Below are 18,026 nucleotides of genomic sequence, written 5' to 3'. Positions count from 1 at the left end.
TGTTAATCACTGAAAATTAATTAAAACAGTTTGAAATCAATGATTAGTTTAAAGGAAAGTTTTGCGCATCACCAGTTTAAGGAAGATGGATAAAGGAGGAAGAAAGTGAGGACAAGAGGAGGATGACTGATTATTTCCGTGGGTAAAAGAAAATTCTCAGGATTAATGACACTCAATAAACTTGAAATATATTATGTAAAAGCTTGCATCAATAGTATACATTCTTTTTAAAACATTGTTTTCCTTAATTACAAATATGCGCACAATACATTAAGGATACAACTGTTTTGAGCTGAGACATTCATTGTACCTTTTTTCACCCACCTCCCACCGGATCTCAGGGTCCACCCACCTCCCAAATCCCAATTTAACCCCTGATGTCGAGGTTTGTAAACATTAGCTAACGGTAGCCCGTTTGCTAATTATGAAGTTGTCTGAGCTTGTAGTGGTTGCAGTTTTTATGGTAGGATCGGTCAGATGAAATTTTATGGAATTTGAGAGAAGGGTCATCCAACTGTTTCACATTTCAGGCAATGCTATCTATCATGTGTTGCCGTCTAATAACAGTAAAAATGCATGTGTAAATGAGCTTCTGTAAATGCATCATAGAAACAATACAACAGTGTGTTGACATTAAAAAGAAAATGTACTTTTGAATACTTAAGTATTTTTAAAAGCAAGTACTCCAGTACTTTAACTGAAGTAAAGGAGGAGGGAGAAGAGCTGGGGCCGTGAGGTTCAGGTGCCAGGTGCTCTGACAGAGGCAGAGCAGTACAGGTGAAATGCTCTGCTGAAGGGTAGAACTACAGCTAATTTCAATTTATGTCCCCTCCTTATACTAACAGAACTCAGCCTGAAGAATCTCTTGTAGCTCACTTTGTTGATCCCCTTTATGAATTTAAAAGCCTCAGTCAAATCAACTCTGAGTCTCCTTTCACTAAGCTTGAAACGCTTTATAATAATAATAATAATAATAATAATAATAATAATAATAATAATAATTATTATTATTATTATTATTCTTGTTGTTGTTGTTGTTAGCTTTGCTGCTACCCCATGTAACTGAAGTGGCTCTGTAAAAACCATAAGATCTGTCAAGTCTATATTAAGTTGAGTAAATCAGCATTCTATTGACATAAAAATTCAAGCACTACAGCGAGCTGAAAGGGCGCATCGATCACTCATTGGCATGTAGGTTGCTAAAAGATCATCGTGATTATAAAGATAAATTGATCCGCCCAGTGCCCGCTCTGAACTAGCGATGATGAACAAGCAGAGAGAGCATCGGTGTAGTCTATTCAATTAATCATTGTCAGAGTGGGTTGGATTTTTTTTTTTTTTGCTTTCACTTCGAGTGACCCAATTAACGCGTATGTTTGTATTGAGTTACAGGGCAAATAAGTCAGCAGGGGCGGAAGAGGGTAGGAGGTGAATCGGACGGCGTAACAAATATTGTTCCGTTACTGCCCTCCAGTGGACGCTGTAGTTAACTGCAGATTGATTGCAAGACGGTTGCTGCTAATGCATAACGAGTAGGCAAGCTGAAGCTATGTTGTGTAGCAGGAGATTCTACTGAAAAATTGCTTGTGATGTTGGTACTTATATTGGTCACAGCCTAGCCAGCTATCACAGCTGAGGTGTCATTATTAGGAGAAAATAAGGCAATTTTGCTTTTCTACTATTTGCATATTTGGCCAATGTATTATTTTGTGATCTGCTACCTCCGCTGCCCCTCTTGACTTAAGGGCACACGCAAGGCAAATATAAAAGCTTAAAACCCCACATTAGTCTCGCGTGTGACTCCACTAAGCCCTGGTACAGTTTTTTTTTAATTTTTTTTTTTTAAATAAAAAAATAAATAGGTGCTGTGGGTAGCACTGTCGCCTCACAACAAGATGGTCCTGGGTTCGAATCCGGCTACGGTCTTTCTGTGTGGAGTATGCATGTTCTCCCTGTGGCTGCGCTGGTTTCCTCCGAGAACTCCGGTTTCCTCCCACAGGAGGACTAAATGGATATGGGCTAACTGGAGACTCCAAATTGCCCATAAGTATGAGTGTGTGAGCAAGTGGTGTGTGTGCCCTGGGACAGATTGGAGGCCTGTCCAGGGTGTATTCCTGCCTCTCGCCCAATGCATGCTGGGATAGACTCCAGCACCCCACCGCAACCCTGCCCAAGGTACGCGGGTACAGATAATGGATGGATGAATAAATAGTGCTATTAAATACATAAATAAGGATCTTGTTAATGCATAGTCCATGATAACAACATGATGCTTCGCCCGATCTGGATTAATGAGCACTAGATTGTGTCGATTTTTCAGCTGAAACAAACAAGCCATTTCCATATTAGGAATGGACATTCCTGTATTAAGGAACATGTCCATACATAACAGCAAGATGTCCTGCCTGTTTCTTGGAGTTTTAAAGTACGTTCCTTTCCCTGTCCCTCTCCGAACCTCCCCCTCACTACCCATCTTCCGCCGTGGCCTGAAGACTCATCTCTTCAGACTATACCTGGACACCACCACGCTGTATATTTCACTCTAAATCCCCCCCCCCCTTTTTCATGACACTTGTTACATTACATTACATTTATTTGGCAGACGCTTTTATCCAAAGCGACGTACAAAAAGTGCATTTCATGGTCATAGACAACTGCTACAAATTACCAAAAAGTGCTGGGATGGGGCAACATGTAACAAGTGTCATGAAAAAGGGGGGGGGGGGGGGGGGGGGAGGAGACAACTTGTTACATGTTGCCCCATCCCACACTTTTTGGTAATTTGTATTTGTCCTAATACTGTAGCTTATTCTTCTGCCTAGTTGGCTTTGCAGAGGTTAGGTCTGAATAGTGTTCACTGTGAACTAAACTGTGTTCTTGGCTAGAAATAGCTGTACAAAATAAGTATTGTATCTTACTGAACCTGTGTTCAGTGGTTGTCTATGACCACGACATGCACTTTTTGTACGTCGCTTTGGATAAAAGCGTCTGCCAAATAAATGTAATGTAATGTAAATGTAATGCAAAAGACTGTTGAAGGCAACACTGGGCTATAGTGTGCATATTAGAAATATGTTACAATTTACATCCGATGTCCTAATCTAGGCTTTGATAATGGAAGGCCTTATTCGGAGCAAATGCTATCAGTAGTAGGTCATAGCAATGACATATGACCAGGAATTAGCTGAGTAATTTGATTGTGCACGGTAAAATGTTCAGTGTGAAATCAACGCAAGCAGAGTACACACGGACTCCCAACTGGGCGCGTATGTACTAGTTTACAGTTGAATTTACTGGACATTTTACTTTTCCTGTGTGTGTGTGTGTGTGTTGTTGTTGTTTTTAACCACTAGTGCATTAATATGCTTCTGAAAAGTATGAAGTCAAACAATTTTATTTTACTTTTTGGAATTAAGTTTCATTTTGTTACAAAAAAAATGCAACTCAAATTACACTGTAATGAATATAAATTAATGGAATATTTTTATTCTACATGTGGGCTAAAAGGGATTGAAAAAAAAGTTTAAATGATAGACAGTGCCCAGTGATCACAGTTATTGTAATGGTGGGGTAAATAAATAACTAATCAATTAATAATACTATCGGTTCCAATATCCAGGTTAGGAATTCGCCTACATATTTCCAGTTTTACCTCAATGTAAATCTCCGTTAGCACATATAGCCTAAGGACAATATCAGTAGGCTATGCAAAGGTATCCTTCCTTCATGAAAAAGCATCGTGTCAAGTTTGTAGAATATCGCGTCATCGCCATCAATTATAGTCATCGCCTACAATTACTATACATTACAAAATATATTACCGAGCGAGGCGCTATATGTGTAAACGAAGCACTGACTTCGCAACTGTCAAAACCTCCCTCCTCGGTGTACTCGCCAAGTTTTCCTGTGTCCAATCCCGCACGGAAACGCAAGGGTAGGAGGCGGGCTTGGCGGATGACATTTCGGTCAAGCCTATGAAGTCCTCGCATTCGCTCCCTTAGAATTAGACGTATCCAGGAAGACGGGTGGGAAATTAATATTAGATCTTTATATTAGTAAAAAAAAATGGCGGCGGACAGCGTAAACCCGTTCAATCTAAGCGATTCGGAGGAAGAATCTGAGCGGAGGCCGGACGGTGCCGAGAACGAATGTGGAGCGAGCGGTCGAACGCCAGGCTCGAGATGCGCCCCCAGTTCCCCGCAAGCGGATTCGGAGCAGGCGGTACTGCCGCTGTCCAGCAGCAAGACGAGTCCGGGTGTCGAGGGTCTTCCTGTTTTGGCTGTTACCACGGGATGTAACGCAGAGGCACGGTTGTCCGCGGATGCGATAGCTGCCCAGTTGCTCCGGGATCAGTATGTACTCACGGCCCTTGAATTCCACACCGAGCTTCTCGAGAGCGGCAGGGAGCTCCCTCGATTGCGCGATTACTTCTCGAACCCGGGAAACTTCGAGAGGCAGAGCGGAACTCCACCCGGCGCGTGCAAGGAGCAAGGGCTTGGTGTAGGGCAGCTCAGTAAGTAGCCTGTTGTTACCGGATCTGGAGTGTCCTGATCTCTGACATTTTAAATTGCAATGCATTGTCATGATCCAGCTTTAATGTCACAGGGAAACAATTCTTCCGTGTTTCGTAAAGGTTGCTTCTATAAATTGTCCTTATTATGCGTTTTCGGTGAAGTGCAAAGCTGGAAATGGCTGTCAGCGCTATCTGGGTTTCAGCTGTCTGTTAACAGTAATTCGTTTTTAGTTGGGAACCAAATAATAATACAGCTAACACCTGCTTCAGGTGCATAGGCCTACATCTGCCATCAACACGAAACCTTGGCACATTAAAGGCACCTATTTTAGTGTAGCCTTGTGGATAGGAGTTTCTGTTAAATAAATAAGGTCCTAATAAATAATTCCGAACGGGTTTATTCACCAGCGACTACTGTAGCATAAGCGGTATATAGCCCATGTCGTACATCAATTAGAGGGATTTTATTGTGCACTGTCAAACAAGTGATCTGTTGAAATATTCAAGATAGCCTAGTCACGGAAAACAAGCAATCTGTGACGTATGATTCCCGTCAATACGTAAGTTAGTCGATGCTGTCCGTGTTGACATCAGAATGTAATATAGCCTGTCCTGAAGCATTGGTTTGAATGTCACGCTTTTCAACTGTGATGTTTATTCCGAAAGGACTAAACTACTAAGGAGAGAATTATATTTAATTAAAATTCTCCAAGCACAAGCATTCACCAAGCTGTTCAACTAGAGTGGTTCTGTAAGATCATGAGGCCCAGGGATGATGTTCAGTAGTTTAAGTTATCATGAAGGGCTGACTGAAAACAGAGAGAGAGAGAGAGAGAGACTGAGTTATCATATGTACACATGCCTAATGTAGTAGGAACAGTGATGTTATTGTTCTATCAAGGTTACAGTCATTCAAACGAAGCCTTGTAAAAAAAAAAAAAAGAAAGCACAACAGACCTACAGTATAGGGTACCATTAGCAGTGTTGTCACCAGGGATTTTGAGCCCCATGGAAAGATCTTGCGTTGGGCCCCACCACCCTAGGCCACCCCACCCCTGCACAATTACAGCACACTTTTTTGAGGGCCCCTGTTGGTAGTCAGGGCCCTCAGAATCGTCCTAAACCCTACCCTACCCAAACCCCCCCACCGGTCCTTTGCCAGTCTCCAGATGTCAGTGGTGACTGCAAGCAATTGCTTAAGCAGTTATTAGGAACAACAACAAAAAAATGTGCTGGTTGGGCCATTTTATGCTGCAGCCTCTTCCAATCAAAGGTGACGCAGAGTCAAAAATGTTAATGGCGGATGATAAGCTTCAAAAGAAACTGACTGAAATTAAAAATAGGTTTAGAGGCCACACAAATTAACAAGAAATAGTTTAAGTAAAGAATAAAAAGATCATTTGCTTAACTTATGTCAAATTAAGGTTAACGTGCATTGCAGTCGGACTGAAGTTTTATTTCTGTTTCACTGTTTTACTTCTGAAAGGAACAGGAGAAGGATCTCAGAGTCTGACACCGGATTGACACTAACTCAATAATGCATCAGTTTGGGGGGAAAAAAATCTGCATTTCAGTACAACTGTCTGTCCTGGTGACCATGGATGATCACAGGGATCATCTTAATATCCACACCATATGGCCCCGTGGCCCCCACCCCCACCCCCCAAGAGAAGAACTGATAACACTTTCTCTGGCCAAGTACTGTATCTGATTCAGAAGTCATGTGATTATATTTACACCTTTGCCACACCTTGAGCTAGATGATTCATTTTAAGAAACATTCGCCAAAGCAAATTTGCTAGAACAGGAAGGACTTACCTGTTTAAGAGATATTACAGACATTCTTTTAATGCTTTCTGAAAAAGAAAATTCTCCAAAAGAAGGATTTGTACATGATATTTGGCAGTATGAGCTCAATGCAAGTCTCCATTTTAATTTTCATAGAGAAGAGGCTAGTATTTCACACAAAAAAACAGTTTTAACCAGTTTTTGCCAGGCTGATAACCTTTGCAAGGCTCTTGTAAAGATCTTTTGGTTTGTCCTACCAAAAATTCTCCTGGGTGATGGTTTCTCGTAGAACTACACTTCCCATAAATTCTTGTCTTTCATGGGTCCTGTATGGACAGTCATAAAGTGTCCGTGTAGCTGTAGTTCTCAAGCTGTAAGCTGTGTGAAGAATAACTGTTATCTGGAGACATATCCCTGACATCTGGGGACAGCAGAGCTCCAACAGTCTTTGCATTTACAGGGAAATGTTCATCTTTTCCCCCGCAGGCTAAAATGCAGGCCTAAATCCCACGTTTATTGTGTTAAGCGTCAAGCAGAACACACACGTAACTGAATTTACTGGACACTCAGCAGAAAGCACATTGCCCTGATGCCATTACTCTGCCTAATAAAGTCAGTTAGCCTTTGTCTGGGGGTGAGCTGCTTCGCCCTTTGCATCGAATTAAGAAATTAGGGCAACGGTCACTTTTCCCCCCGAAGCAAACGCAACAGCGTTCATTAATTACCAGGCCTGTCAAGCAGATGATGTCATCAGAACAGAGAAAAAAGCGGACTCTTCCTAACTGTCTTTTTTTTTTTTTTTTTTTTTTACAGTTAAGGGGGAAGTGCATCAAGGGGTGGGTGGAATCAGGACCATAGAGCGTAAAGAAACATAGCGCTTTATGCTTCGCACCTGACTGATGTGAATAAACCCAGCTTCGGATGGCCAGACGGTTCATATTTCCAACGTAGTGTACATTCAGTTCTCTTTGGGGGGGGTGGGGGGTGGGGCTGTCACACTGTAATATTCGTGACACAATGGCCAGATTTGCTCTTGACTTTTTTCAGAGAAGATTAACCGTGTTGCGGTGGCTGCTGACAGAGGTCCTCCTGTGGAAGGATTTACGGCGATTCTGTCGATTGTCAGTTATTTTTCTCGCTTTTTAAAGGGAGAGAGCATTGCCTCGGGCTTCCGCTGACACCCCGGGAAGCCAGTGTTGATTCACACGTCTCAATCATCTGTCTGTCACAACATGTTCCTGAACACATTGCTGCGTGTTCAGTCTCGGGGGATGGCAATATTTTAATTCTAGATGACACAAGGGACATTTATAGCAAGGAGCCGACATCAGGCGGTTGAAAGCTTGGTGAAATACTGCCATCACGGTAGTTTTGGTCTCAGGTTGAATTCTGTGAAGTTGCAGTGCTGTGTTCTCACATTTTAAATAGCAACAGATAGCCTAAGTAATACAGTCCCTCCCTTGTTGTTTTTAAATCAGTGTTTTTCTATGTTCCTCAATCCTTTGATCTTTTTCAGTGAAGACCTGGACTCTTACGTAAATTTATTTTTCTTCACTTGGATCAGGGTGTTCATGAGATCCTGTGGAGGAGCTTGACTCTGACAGACCCGTAGCTTGTGAAAGGGCAAGGGGGCTCTAAATTCAAACAGGTGTCCCTTCTCTCTAAATATTTGGCTATTCACCAAATATTTGCTGTAGGCAGGCTGTTTTTATGAACCTGTGCAAACATTAGCTTACAAACGACGATGATAAAGAACCAGAGGAGTGTTCGCTTTTCTCGTTTTTTCCGTAGGTGATGTTATTATGGTGTCATTTTAGGTATCCCTGTATTGTAATGGCTCAGGAACTAGGTTTGCAACTTCCAAGATTGCAGGTTTGATTCCCAAGTGAGGCATTGCTATTGTACCGTTGCACATGATACTTAACCTGAGCTGCTTCGGTAAAATATAATATCCCACTGTACAAATGGATAGTATTTTAAAAATGTACATTGTGCCAGTTGCTCTGGATGATCCTGTGTCTGCTTAAGTGCCTTAATGTAATCTCCTCTCTCAGGCCTCTCTCTAACGTCCTGACTCAGGAATGAGTCAAATTAGCAGTCAGCTGATTGGCCAATCAGGAGGTGAATCGCTTTGGTTCCAGCAGTTTGCATGACTCTGCATTTTTATTTCATGCTGTGCTTCCCGTTTTGATTTTCTCCTTTTCGATGGTGGTTCTATGGACTTTGTGGGGCTTCCTGCATTGTTTTGCGTCTTGGAAACAAACAAAATAAACTGAATCAAAGTTACAGTTTGAACATGCTGCAGTTTGAACATGGACCATAGCGCAGCGATCTTCATTCCTGGTCCTGGTCCTGGTCCTGGTCCTGGTCCTGGTCCTGGTCCTGGTCCTGGTCCTGGCAGCAGGGTCTGCTGTTTTTTTGTTGTTACTCAGCACTTAACCTATCGGTTAAAGCAGTCAGTTACACAGCTGACTCACCTCACCTGGTTTCTTGGCTCTGAACTGGCTGCTGATATTAAGGCGAGAACAAAACAAAACCAGCCGACCCCGCGACTCTCCAGCACCGGGAATGAAGAACGCTGGCATGGCGGATCGCCCGTCCCCGCCTCCACCCAACTCCACACAGACAGAGAAGCAGTACGTCAGCTGTAACCGTACACCGCAGAGCTCTGCCAGACAGCGGCCTTATCGACTCCCGTCCCAGCGGACTGGGGTGGGTGGGTGGGTGGACGGGGGGGGGGCGCATCGATCGATCCATCAATTCGGGAACCCCACACCTCTATAGCAGGAGGCCATTATCTGGGAGTGCACCCTTTTGAGTTTATCAGGACCTAGCCCCACCCGTGCCCCACCCGCACCCCCGTGTGAAATCAACCGTCTCCTCGTGAGTCATCATGAGGCGCTCGCTGGGCCCCTCCCTCCCGGTGTCTCTCAACCTGTCTGAGCGCTCACCCCACCGCAATGGCCGCCTCCTCTGTAACTAGGGAAGCAGGCCATATCCTGCCTGCGATGATTGGGCAGATAGAGTTGCCAAGTCGACCGATGAGGGCCCTGGCCCCGAGCGAGCGCAGTGCTCAAGGTCAGTCTCATGCCAGGTGCGCGTATCTCCTGCCCGCGGTGCCAGCCTCGGAGTGAAACCCTGCCCGCCTCGCCGTGTCGCGTTTGTGTGCTCAGCAAATAGAGGCCGTGCCAGACAAAGGGTGCTGTAAAACGGGTTATCGTCTGCGGTGGCATAGCCACAGACAGTGTGGAGCGGCCGGCTGGGTTTTTATTAGCCTGAGGTTGCAGGTTTGAATCTCAGCCGCAGCACCGATGCTGCACAGTCAGCTTGACTCACCTTGAACAGATTCTCTAAATGATGCAGAGATGGCCGCTACGTAAATTCAGCAGTGGGCCATAGGGGTGGAAATGTAGCAAAAACGATGACAATTCCAAGCTTGTTGGATCACATCTCATGTGTGGCAGCGTTGCTAAACCTGTGATTGTATACCATGTTTTATACGATCTGTAAACGAGGTTCTTAAAGCAAACGATTAACTGTAACTGTGTGGCACACATGTGTTCTGGCACTAGGTCTCCTTTAGGGGCCCATTACTGGTGAATTCTGGGAAAAAATAGCACGTTTCACATGATGTTAAAAAAAAGGTAAACACCAGGAAATGTACATTTTCCGCTGAAACAGGCCCAGTTCCCTCACTGTTTCCTGCACTGGGCCAACAACCATTATTTTCCCATTTTTGAGGAAGAGGTTAAGATCAGCTTCCATGTGACAGACTATTGACCAATCCCGCGTTGTGTTTCAGACCGGGCCGGCAGCATCAGCACTTTGGATTCGCTGGATTTCGCCCGTTACTCTGACGATGGGAACAGGGAGTCCGACGAACGCTTGGCAGGTGAGTGATGGAGGTTGTTTGAGAGATGGCGACAGTAGATATCCGTGATGCGGGCGACAGAGATGGTAGAACATCGCTAAAGACCTGAAAACCAAAACACATATGTAGCTATATAGAATGCAAGTTTTCCTATTTGTAGTTATAACCCACTTGATAGACCAAGAACTTGCACTCAAAATGAGCCTGTGCTCTGTCAATGTGTAACAGTCAGTTAATCATTGACATTATGAGGTCGCGAAAGAAGTACGCGCGATTGTATTTGCATCAAAGTGAAAGTATTCCAAAAACACGGAAAAAGGCTTTGCTTAGTACACTGAACAGGAAAGAGTTAGGGGTGGTTCTGGCAAGATGGGTCAGGTGATTGTTACTGGAATGCCCAGGAATGACACTTCGCTATCAGACACAAATATTTGCCTAGCGCAGATTCTGTCAGCTATAATGTGGTAGTTTCTAGTGTTGTATATCAGAGGGAATTGCTCTTTTTTCATTGATAGCGTAGTCTGTATTCACTGTTGATACATTTATTTGGCATGTAGCCTTATCCAGAGTAGCTTATGAGATCAAATGTATGAATAATGTAATCATATTGGCAGGATGCAATTAACACATTTCAGAGACACCGGCAACAAAAGAACAAATAATCAGCAACACTGTTGATGAACATCAAGCAGAGAAACTGCTGAATGTTCACAGTGATACAAACACTATGTATACACTCAGAAAAATCATTTGTGTACACATCGTGTCTAACAGTAATCAGTGGATATGTTAGTGAAGCGTACAGACGTATTGGGCTCCAGTGTAAAAGCATTTCATTTTTGCAAAACAATATCTACAAATTGAAAATTAGATCTCAGTGTTGGATTTGAATGCGATTGATTTGTTTCATCCTTCTAATGGGAACTTATTTTTGGTATAGCTGTTTCCCTGGGGAGCACAGAATAGCACTCCTCTGATGAGCTGTGTTCCAGGATGTTCACTGTGTACTGGAGAGTATTTCATGGAAACCACGAAAAGGGACACTCGATGTGGAAATGGCACAAAATAATGTCGTACAAAATTCTTACACTCTCAGAAGAAAGGGGTTCCAAAAGGCTTCTTTATGTCTCCAAAGAGGAGCCCTCTGTAGCCGAAGGGTTCTTTGTGGTTCAACCTGGGGTTCTCAAGTGGTTCTATCTGGAAGTTTTCACGCTTTTTTGAAACTTCCGTCGAGGGTTCCATAAAGAACTGAAAAGGGGGAAAAGAAAACGATCCCCTTTTTTCTGAGAGCGTAGTGTCAGTGCAGTTGAAGTCGGTGTCGACTGGTTACGTGTACATGTGTGGAGGGTGTCCTCTCAATTGGGTAGGGCCCGGGAACCATGCAGCAGAAAGCAGATGCGGGTCAGGTCAGTATCTGAGAGCAGCGCGGCTTCTCTTCCGCCAAATCTCTTACTCCTCTGTTCGGAAAAGAGACTTCCCTTCAGTTCTGTAGCTTCTGCCCTGTCCTGTCTGAATCAAGTCTCTCTGGCTTTCTGATGATTTCTTTTATTTTTTTCATTTTTTGACAACAGCGTTCATTTTTTAAATATCAACGCCTTGGCTACGCACGTGCAGGCTGGCTGTCCTTTCGCCGGTCACCCTCTTTGTTTTGCTTGTCTGTTTGCTCCAAGTTGTGCCATGTGATGTGTTTTCTTTTGTAAGTTTGCTCATTGTTGACCCGTAGTACGAAGCTCCAGTGAATGCATCTGACCTCACAGGAAGTGTTTGGCCTGGTTTGTCTCTCTGTTCCAGCAGGCCTTCCTGTGTCAGAGAAAAGTACTAGTAAATGTAAACTCTGCATCAAACATATCATTATATCAAATATAGCCTAATAATATAGTTTTTTTATCACTGACCAAAAAACTGCTTATAATAATGTGCAGTCAGTTTCAGTCCTGAAGGCATAAAGTTCTCCTGGTTTCAATGCACAGATGGTTTACATGTGGGCCACCTGAACATATATCTTTGGTCTAAAGGGATAGAAGGTTAAGAGGCTTTCACTCCAGCCCAAACAAGCACACCTCACCTCATTCGACAGCCAGAGATCTCATTCAGGTGCTAGTTAGTAGAATCACGCGTGCCAAATTAGGGTTGAAATGAAAACCTACAGGATATTAGATCAAGTTGTCTATCTTGATGTTACACCGTCAGCAGTGTTGGATAGTTTTGTGAGGTTGCTTTGGGACACAAGAGAAACCAGATTACCATGTTTGGCATACCCACACCCAGGTTAGCCCAGGTCATCCCAGGTCAGCCCAGGTCAGCGCAGGCCAGCCCAGGTCTGCCATGCCCACAGGTGCTTCGAACACATTTGAAAGAATGTGCAAGCGGTCTGCCCGGATACTTCCCTAGCGTCCCTCCTCTGCTGCATGCGTTCATGAGTCCCCGTGGTTTGCATGGTACTCTGCTTATTTAGCTCTCCTTCGTGGTTTGGCTTCTCGGAACGTATCGTTTTTGTTTGGTTCGTTTTTTTCATGGCCATCTTTGTTTTTGTTTTGTTTTTCGTGTCTTGTTTATGTGTTCCCCTTTTCTTGCCTGGATGCCTGTGCGTGTTAAATCCACTTCCTGTCCAGTCCTGGAGTTTGAGCTTCGGAAAGCCAAGGAGACCATTCAGGCTCTGCGCACCAACCTGACTCGAGCAGCAGGTGGCGTACTCCCTCCTTACACTACTACTTCCTGCCTTCGAGAGTTGCCCGGACCAGTCGGGCCGCTCTGATTGGTGGAGCGTCCCGACCAACAGATGTGCTTCTCTCTTACAGAGAGCGAGCTGCCCTCGCAGGACAGGAAGAACTTCAGATCTCATCCTGAAGTTCAGGTGGGAAACCCACTTAAACCGTACTGTTTTTAAAAATTATTATTATTATATTGTATTCATAAACATTTGAATGATTTATGTATTTTGCAGATCTATCCAGTGTGACTTATAAGTCAGTTGTGTGAAGATACATGTAGTGCATGTCATAAAAACAATGAGAATTACGCAGGTACAAAATGGAATATAGCGTAATATTTTTTATTATTCCCTCACGCTTTTCGTTGAGTTGTTTTTACGCCATTAAAATTACAGAGCGCGTTGTTGTTAAGTGTGCCAGCTGTGCGTCTGATTTTTATGGTTTCTTCCAGGAGCCTATCCGTCCACTTGAAAAAAGAGCACTGAATTTTCTACTCAATGAATATTTGTTGAAGAATAATTACAAGCTGTCAGCCATCACGTTCTCAGATGAAAACGATGATCAGGTAATTGTCACGTTCAGAGACATTTGCACATGTTCACGCATGTTATTCACGCATCTTATGTTCCTCTTCTATTTTTAATGTGTTCTGAACATATAAAATGAGATCTGCATATAGGTGATACACAGACTGTGTACTGCTTTGAACCACTCAACCACTGAACACACTGGCATAATTAGAATTATATATATTATAATATTAGGTTATTTCTGGGGTTTAGTTTTGGTCACTGTTTTTGGCGACTGATTAGACCAGTGATCTTCATTCCTAATCCTGGAGAGCTGCTGGTTTTTGTTTTTTGCCTGAATATCAACAACCAGTTCAGACCCAAGAAACCAGGTGAGGTGAGTTAGCTGTGTAATTGGCTGCTTTAACCAATGAACTGATGAAGTGCTGAGCAACAACAACAACAAAAATACAGCAGACCCTGCGGCTCCCCAGGACCAGGATGAAGACCACTGGATTATGCGGTCCTCAAGAGTTCCTCTTGTGGTCAGACCGCAAATGCTTTTGGGTGATGGTCAGTCGTGGCCGTGCGAACCCGCTGCGATTCTTGTGATGCGTCGCGTCCGCAGGACTTCGAGCTGTGGGACGACGTGGGGCTCAACACCCCGAAGCCCCCCGACCTCCTGCACCTGTACCGGAACTGCGGGAGCTGCTCCCCGTCGCCACGGGACACCAGAGACATCGCTGTGGGGGTGGAGCCAGAAGACCTGCTGGGGAACGCATTTACCCAGGAGCCCCGGCAGAAAATGGTATGTGGAGAAGTACAGCCACCTCGTCAAGCATAATAAATGTATATATTATCTGCATGTGCGTCTTCTGTTGTCCTCTATGCCCAAATGGCATGCAATATACCCACTCTGCACAGATGTCAAGTTGCAATGAACCAAGTGAGCAGGATTTCAGAACTGTGCTGATTGGACTAACAATTGAACATAGCCATCCTTCTGCCTGTTTGCCACGTAATGCTCACTACAGAATGCCTCTGGAATACAGAGCTGGGAAAGCAATGAATTTAACACCAAAAATATAAACGCATCAATCATTTATAATAGTTGTAATATCGTTTATAGCATAATTACAGTACCAGAGTGATAGATTCCGGTCAGTGCGGCATGTAGCGATATTCCGCTTTGTCGCCATGGTTCCCGCTCTGCTGTGGTTGCAGCAGGCGGAGGTGGCCCAGGAGCTGGAGTACCAGATCAGCCTTCTGAGTGCTGAGAAGCAGAGTCTGACTGAGCAGATCAAGAGGCTTCAGAGGTGAGCTGGGCATCACGGGCACAGGGGTTACGGGAGAACACAGGGAACACAGGGGGCACAGGAGAACACAGATAACACAGGGGGCACAGGTTGAACACAGGCGGCACAGGCGGACACAGAGAACACAGGGGTTACGGGAGAACACAGAGAACACAGAGAACACAGGGGGCACAGGGGAACACAGAGAACACAGGGAGCACAGGGGAACACAGAGAACACGGGGAGCACAGGTTGAACGCAGAGAACACAGGGGTTACGGGAGAACGCAGAGAACACAGGGGGCGCAGGGGAACACAGAGAACACGGGGGGCACAGGGGAACACAGAGAACACGGGGAGCACAGGTTGAACGCAGAGAACACAGGGGTTACGGGAGAACGCAGAGAACACAGGGGGCGCAGGAGAACATAGAGAACACAGGGGGCACGGGAACACAGGGGGTACAGCTTTAGCCAAAGCCAAGGCTAAGAATGCTATGGCCCTCACCAGCCAGGGTTTGGAAGCCTTAGTCAATAGGGATTAGAAAGGGGATCGTTTAAAGCAGGCGTCGTTTAACCGTTTCTCCATCTTGCATCTCCAGCGACATCCAGACGCTGAAGCAAAATATCTCCGCCCCTCCCACGGCCGTGGTTGATCCCGCCCCCATCACCGCACCCCCGGACAGCGGAGGGGGCGGGGGCACCGGAGGGACGGGGCAGAGCGGCGTCGCAGACCGCCCGAACACTGACGCCACGCCGACCAAACAGCCCCACGCAAATTTTAAAAGCCAGACGGTGCAGGGAAAAGAACCTGTGCAGTTCGTTAAGCCCAACAGGTGACTTTAACCGGGGGGCATGGGGGGGGGGGGGGACTGATCAGATGTGCCTGCAGAATCATACAGGGTAGCTGATGGGGGGGGGGGGGCAGCTAGGACACTGTCCCAGGCCCAAGGGGGTCCAGGATACGGGGTGTAACCATTTTTAGTTAGCCCTCGCCATATATATTTTTTCCCGGGCCTAAGAATTATTAGCAGTGGCCTGAAAGTCCCCCAGTTTCAACATGACTCTTCACTTCTTGGGGCCCATAAGAGACAGAGCATCACAGTGACCACAAGGGGGAGCCACAGTGATGAATAATAAAAGAACAGACCAGCTTCTGACAATTGCTTTCATTTGCTTTGATACTGTCATTTTAAGCATTGGTCTAGGATCATCCAACCTGATCCACATCTTCGCAACCATACTCACTAAAAACCTTGGACTGTGATGCAAGGTTTACTCTGGGTGCACATTGTCATTTTAACATTTAGCAGATGTTTAGATTCATGGGCGTGTGCATTGTGTGCAAAGCTTAATGACTGGCTTTTCGGGGGATTATCGGGATAATAAATTTGGTGGTTTTCTTTTGTTTTCAGAAACCTCTCTCCTGCGTTCCTCCAGGCCCTTCTGTCCTTCTGTCGAATGTCTGCCGACAGCAGGCTCGGAGCAGAGGTGAGGCAGCTGGACTAGCCTTCCTGGGCGTATGCTCTCACACTGCCACCTGGTGGCGCTAAAGTCGTGGGCAACAGTGAGGCTTTATGAACTACTGAACGGTTGGGTTATTAGTAACCCATTGGTTGTCCAATTATTGGTGGTTTCCTATGAAGAGAAAAGCATGTTTAGCATAAGAGTCTGTGATTGACAGCTATGTTACTTGAAGCTCCGCCCTTTAGAAGATTCATGAAGCCTTACTCTGCCTTCACTTGTCACTAAATCACGTAGTACAGTAAGTTCGCCACTAGAAATGATGCACGAAATAGCTCATGATTAAAGAGTTTAGATGACTTCAAAGCTTTATTCTACATTCGAAAGTACCTGGCCCCAATCTCTCTTTGCTGGAGAGCATTGAGAGTGCACAGGTGTGCTCTGTGACCTCTCAGGGAGAGCAAGAAAGGGCAGATGTGTTCTCTGTGACCATTCAGGAAGAGCAGGAAAGGGCAGGTGTGTTCTCTGTGACCTCTCAGGAAGAGCAAGAAAGGGCAGATGTGTTCTCTGTGACCATTCAGGAAGAGCAGGAAAGGGCAGGTGTGTTCTCTGTGACCATTCAGGAAGAGCAGGAAAGGGCAGGTGTGTTCTCTGTGACCATTCAGGAAGAGCAGGAAAGGGCAGGTGTGTTTTCTGTGACCTCTGTGACGTCACTGGGCTGTGTTCGTCTCCATCCACAGGTGTCACGAATAGCTGACAGCGAGGAGAGCGTCATGCTGATGCTGGGGCGCTGCCTGCCTCACATCGTCCCCAACGTGCTGCTAGCGAAGCGCGAGGTAGGCGGTCCGCTTCCCTATTCCCTCCCCCCCGTCACTTCCTGTGTCATTGGCTCCATGTTCGAAATCGTCACTTTGGAACTTTCCTTGATTCGACCCTTTCCACCTGCACAATGATCACTTGCCTCCAGCACCACGACATCACTTCCTGTTTCATTTTTCTCGTTGGCTACCCAGCTAGCTCAAAAAAAAAAAAAAAACCTATTTACAATTTTTGCAGTGCGTTGTTGGAAGATTGAGATGAGTATCAATGCAGTAGCAGTGTTTTTTTATAGCTTACCTTTTCTGCTACTTTGTAAAGACGTAGATCACACTCAAATTGCAAGTCTGCAAGAAAACTGTTTAAAGATGTTATTGTAACTCAAAAAGTTAAAAGTTTGCAGATGTTTTTTTAAAATGATTATTTGGCTAGCTGGGTAGATGTCACCTGTTGTAGAATCTGGCTCGATTTTAACTTGTTATTCCACCTGCAGTTTTTGCTCATTTTCACTCACTTTTTTTGTGTCCTTTACTTTGGCTCATTTGCTCACTTCCTGTGCATGCGTCTCTGCTCCTAGAGAATGGTCACGCACCTGTGTCAGGTGAGTTGGACGTATGTTTTCATTATTTTTTTATTTTTTGCATGACATTGCCGCTGTCTCTCTGCGCTTCTGTGGACTTTCGGCTTGGTTGGCTTCAGGTTAGCCATTTAACTGACGATCTCCCCGGTTTCCCGCTCTCGCAAAAAGAGCGGGCGGCAGTGTAGCATAATGGGTAAGGAGCAGGCCTTGTAACCTAAAGGTCACAGGTTCAATTCCCAGGCGGGACACTGCTGTTGTACCCTGGAGCAAGGTACTTAACCTGCATTGCTTCAGTATATATCCAGCTGTAGAAATGGGTGCAATGTGATTGCACTGTAAACAGTTCTGTGAGAGTCGCTCTGGATAAGAGCATTTGCTAAGTACTTGTAATGTAATGTAGCAAAAATGAGAACCTCGCGGATGTGTACTCAGTCTCTGAAAGAAAACGCAGAGCCAGTTCAGGGTGTTTTGCTTGGTCGTA

The 18,026-nt window shown here is 45.1% G+C and overlaps 1 protein-coding gene across 4 annotated transcripts in view; it reads left to right on the top strand.

Annotated features, from left to right (window-relative positions):
* The first annotated feature begins 3,957 nt into the window (after positions 1-3,957).
* Positions 3,958-18,026, top strand: part of LOC118234469 (RAB11-binding protein RELCH homolog) — a 29,270-nt gene continuing 15,201 nt past the window's right edge. Inside the window, exons 1-11 of one of the 4 annotated variants that reach the window (XM_035431013.1) lie at positions 3,958-4,513; positions 10,104-10,193; positions 12,785-12,856; positions 12,971-13,026; positions 13,335-13,448; positions 14,021-14,200; positions 14,617-14,708; positions 15,288-15,521; positions 16,101-16,176; positions 16,890-16,985; positions 17,543-17,566. In XM_035431013.1, the coding sequence (XP_035286904.1) occupies positions 4,066-4,513; positions 10,104-10,193; positions 12,785-12,856; positions 12,971-13,026; positions 13,335-13,448; positions 14,021-14,200; positions 14,617-14,708; positions 15,288-15,521; positions 16,101-16,176; positions 16,890-16,985; positions 17,543-17,566 (1,482 nt within the window). In that variant the 5' untranslated portion in view covers positions 3,958-4,065. The remainder of the gene's footprint in view (positions 4,514-10,103; positions 10,194-12,784; positions 12,857-12,970; positions 13,027-13,334; positions 13,449-14,020; positions 14,201-14,616; positions 14,709-15,287; positions 15,522-16,100; positions 16,177-16,889; positions 16,986-17,542; positions 17,567-18,026) is intronic. The other 3 variants (XM_035431016.1, XM_035431014.1, XM_035431017.1) reach the window with 3 other exon arrangements.

The sequence above is a fragment of the Anguilla anguilla genome, chromosome 8 (assembly GCF_013347855.1).
Source record: "Anguilla anguilla isolate fAngAng1 chromosome 8, fAngAng1.pri, whole genome shotgun sequence".
Lineage (NCBI taxonomy): Eukaryota > Metazoa > Chordata > Actinopteri > Anguilliformes > Anguillidae > Anguilla > Anguilla anguilla.
Note: the sequence above shows the minus strand (reverse complement) of the source record. Positions and strands in the feature narration are given on the sequence as shown.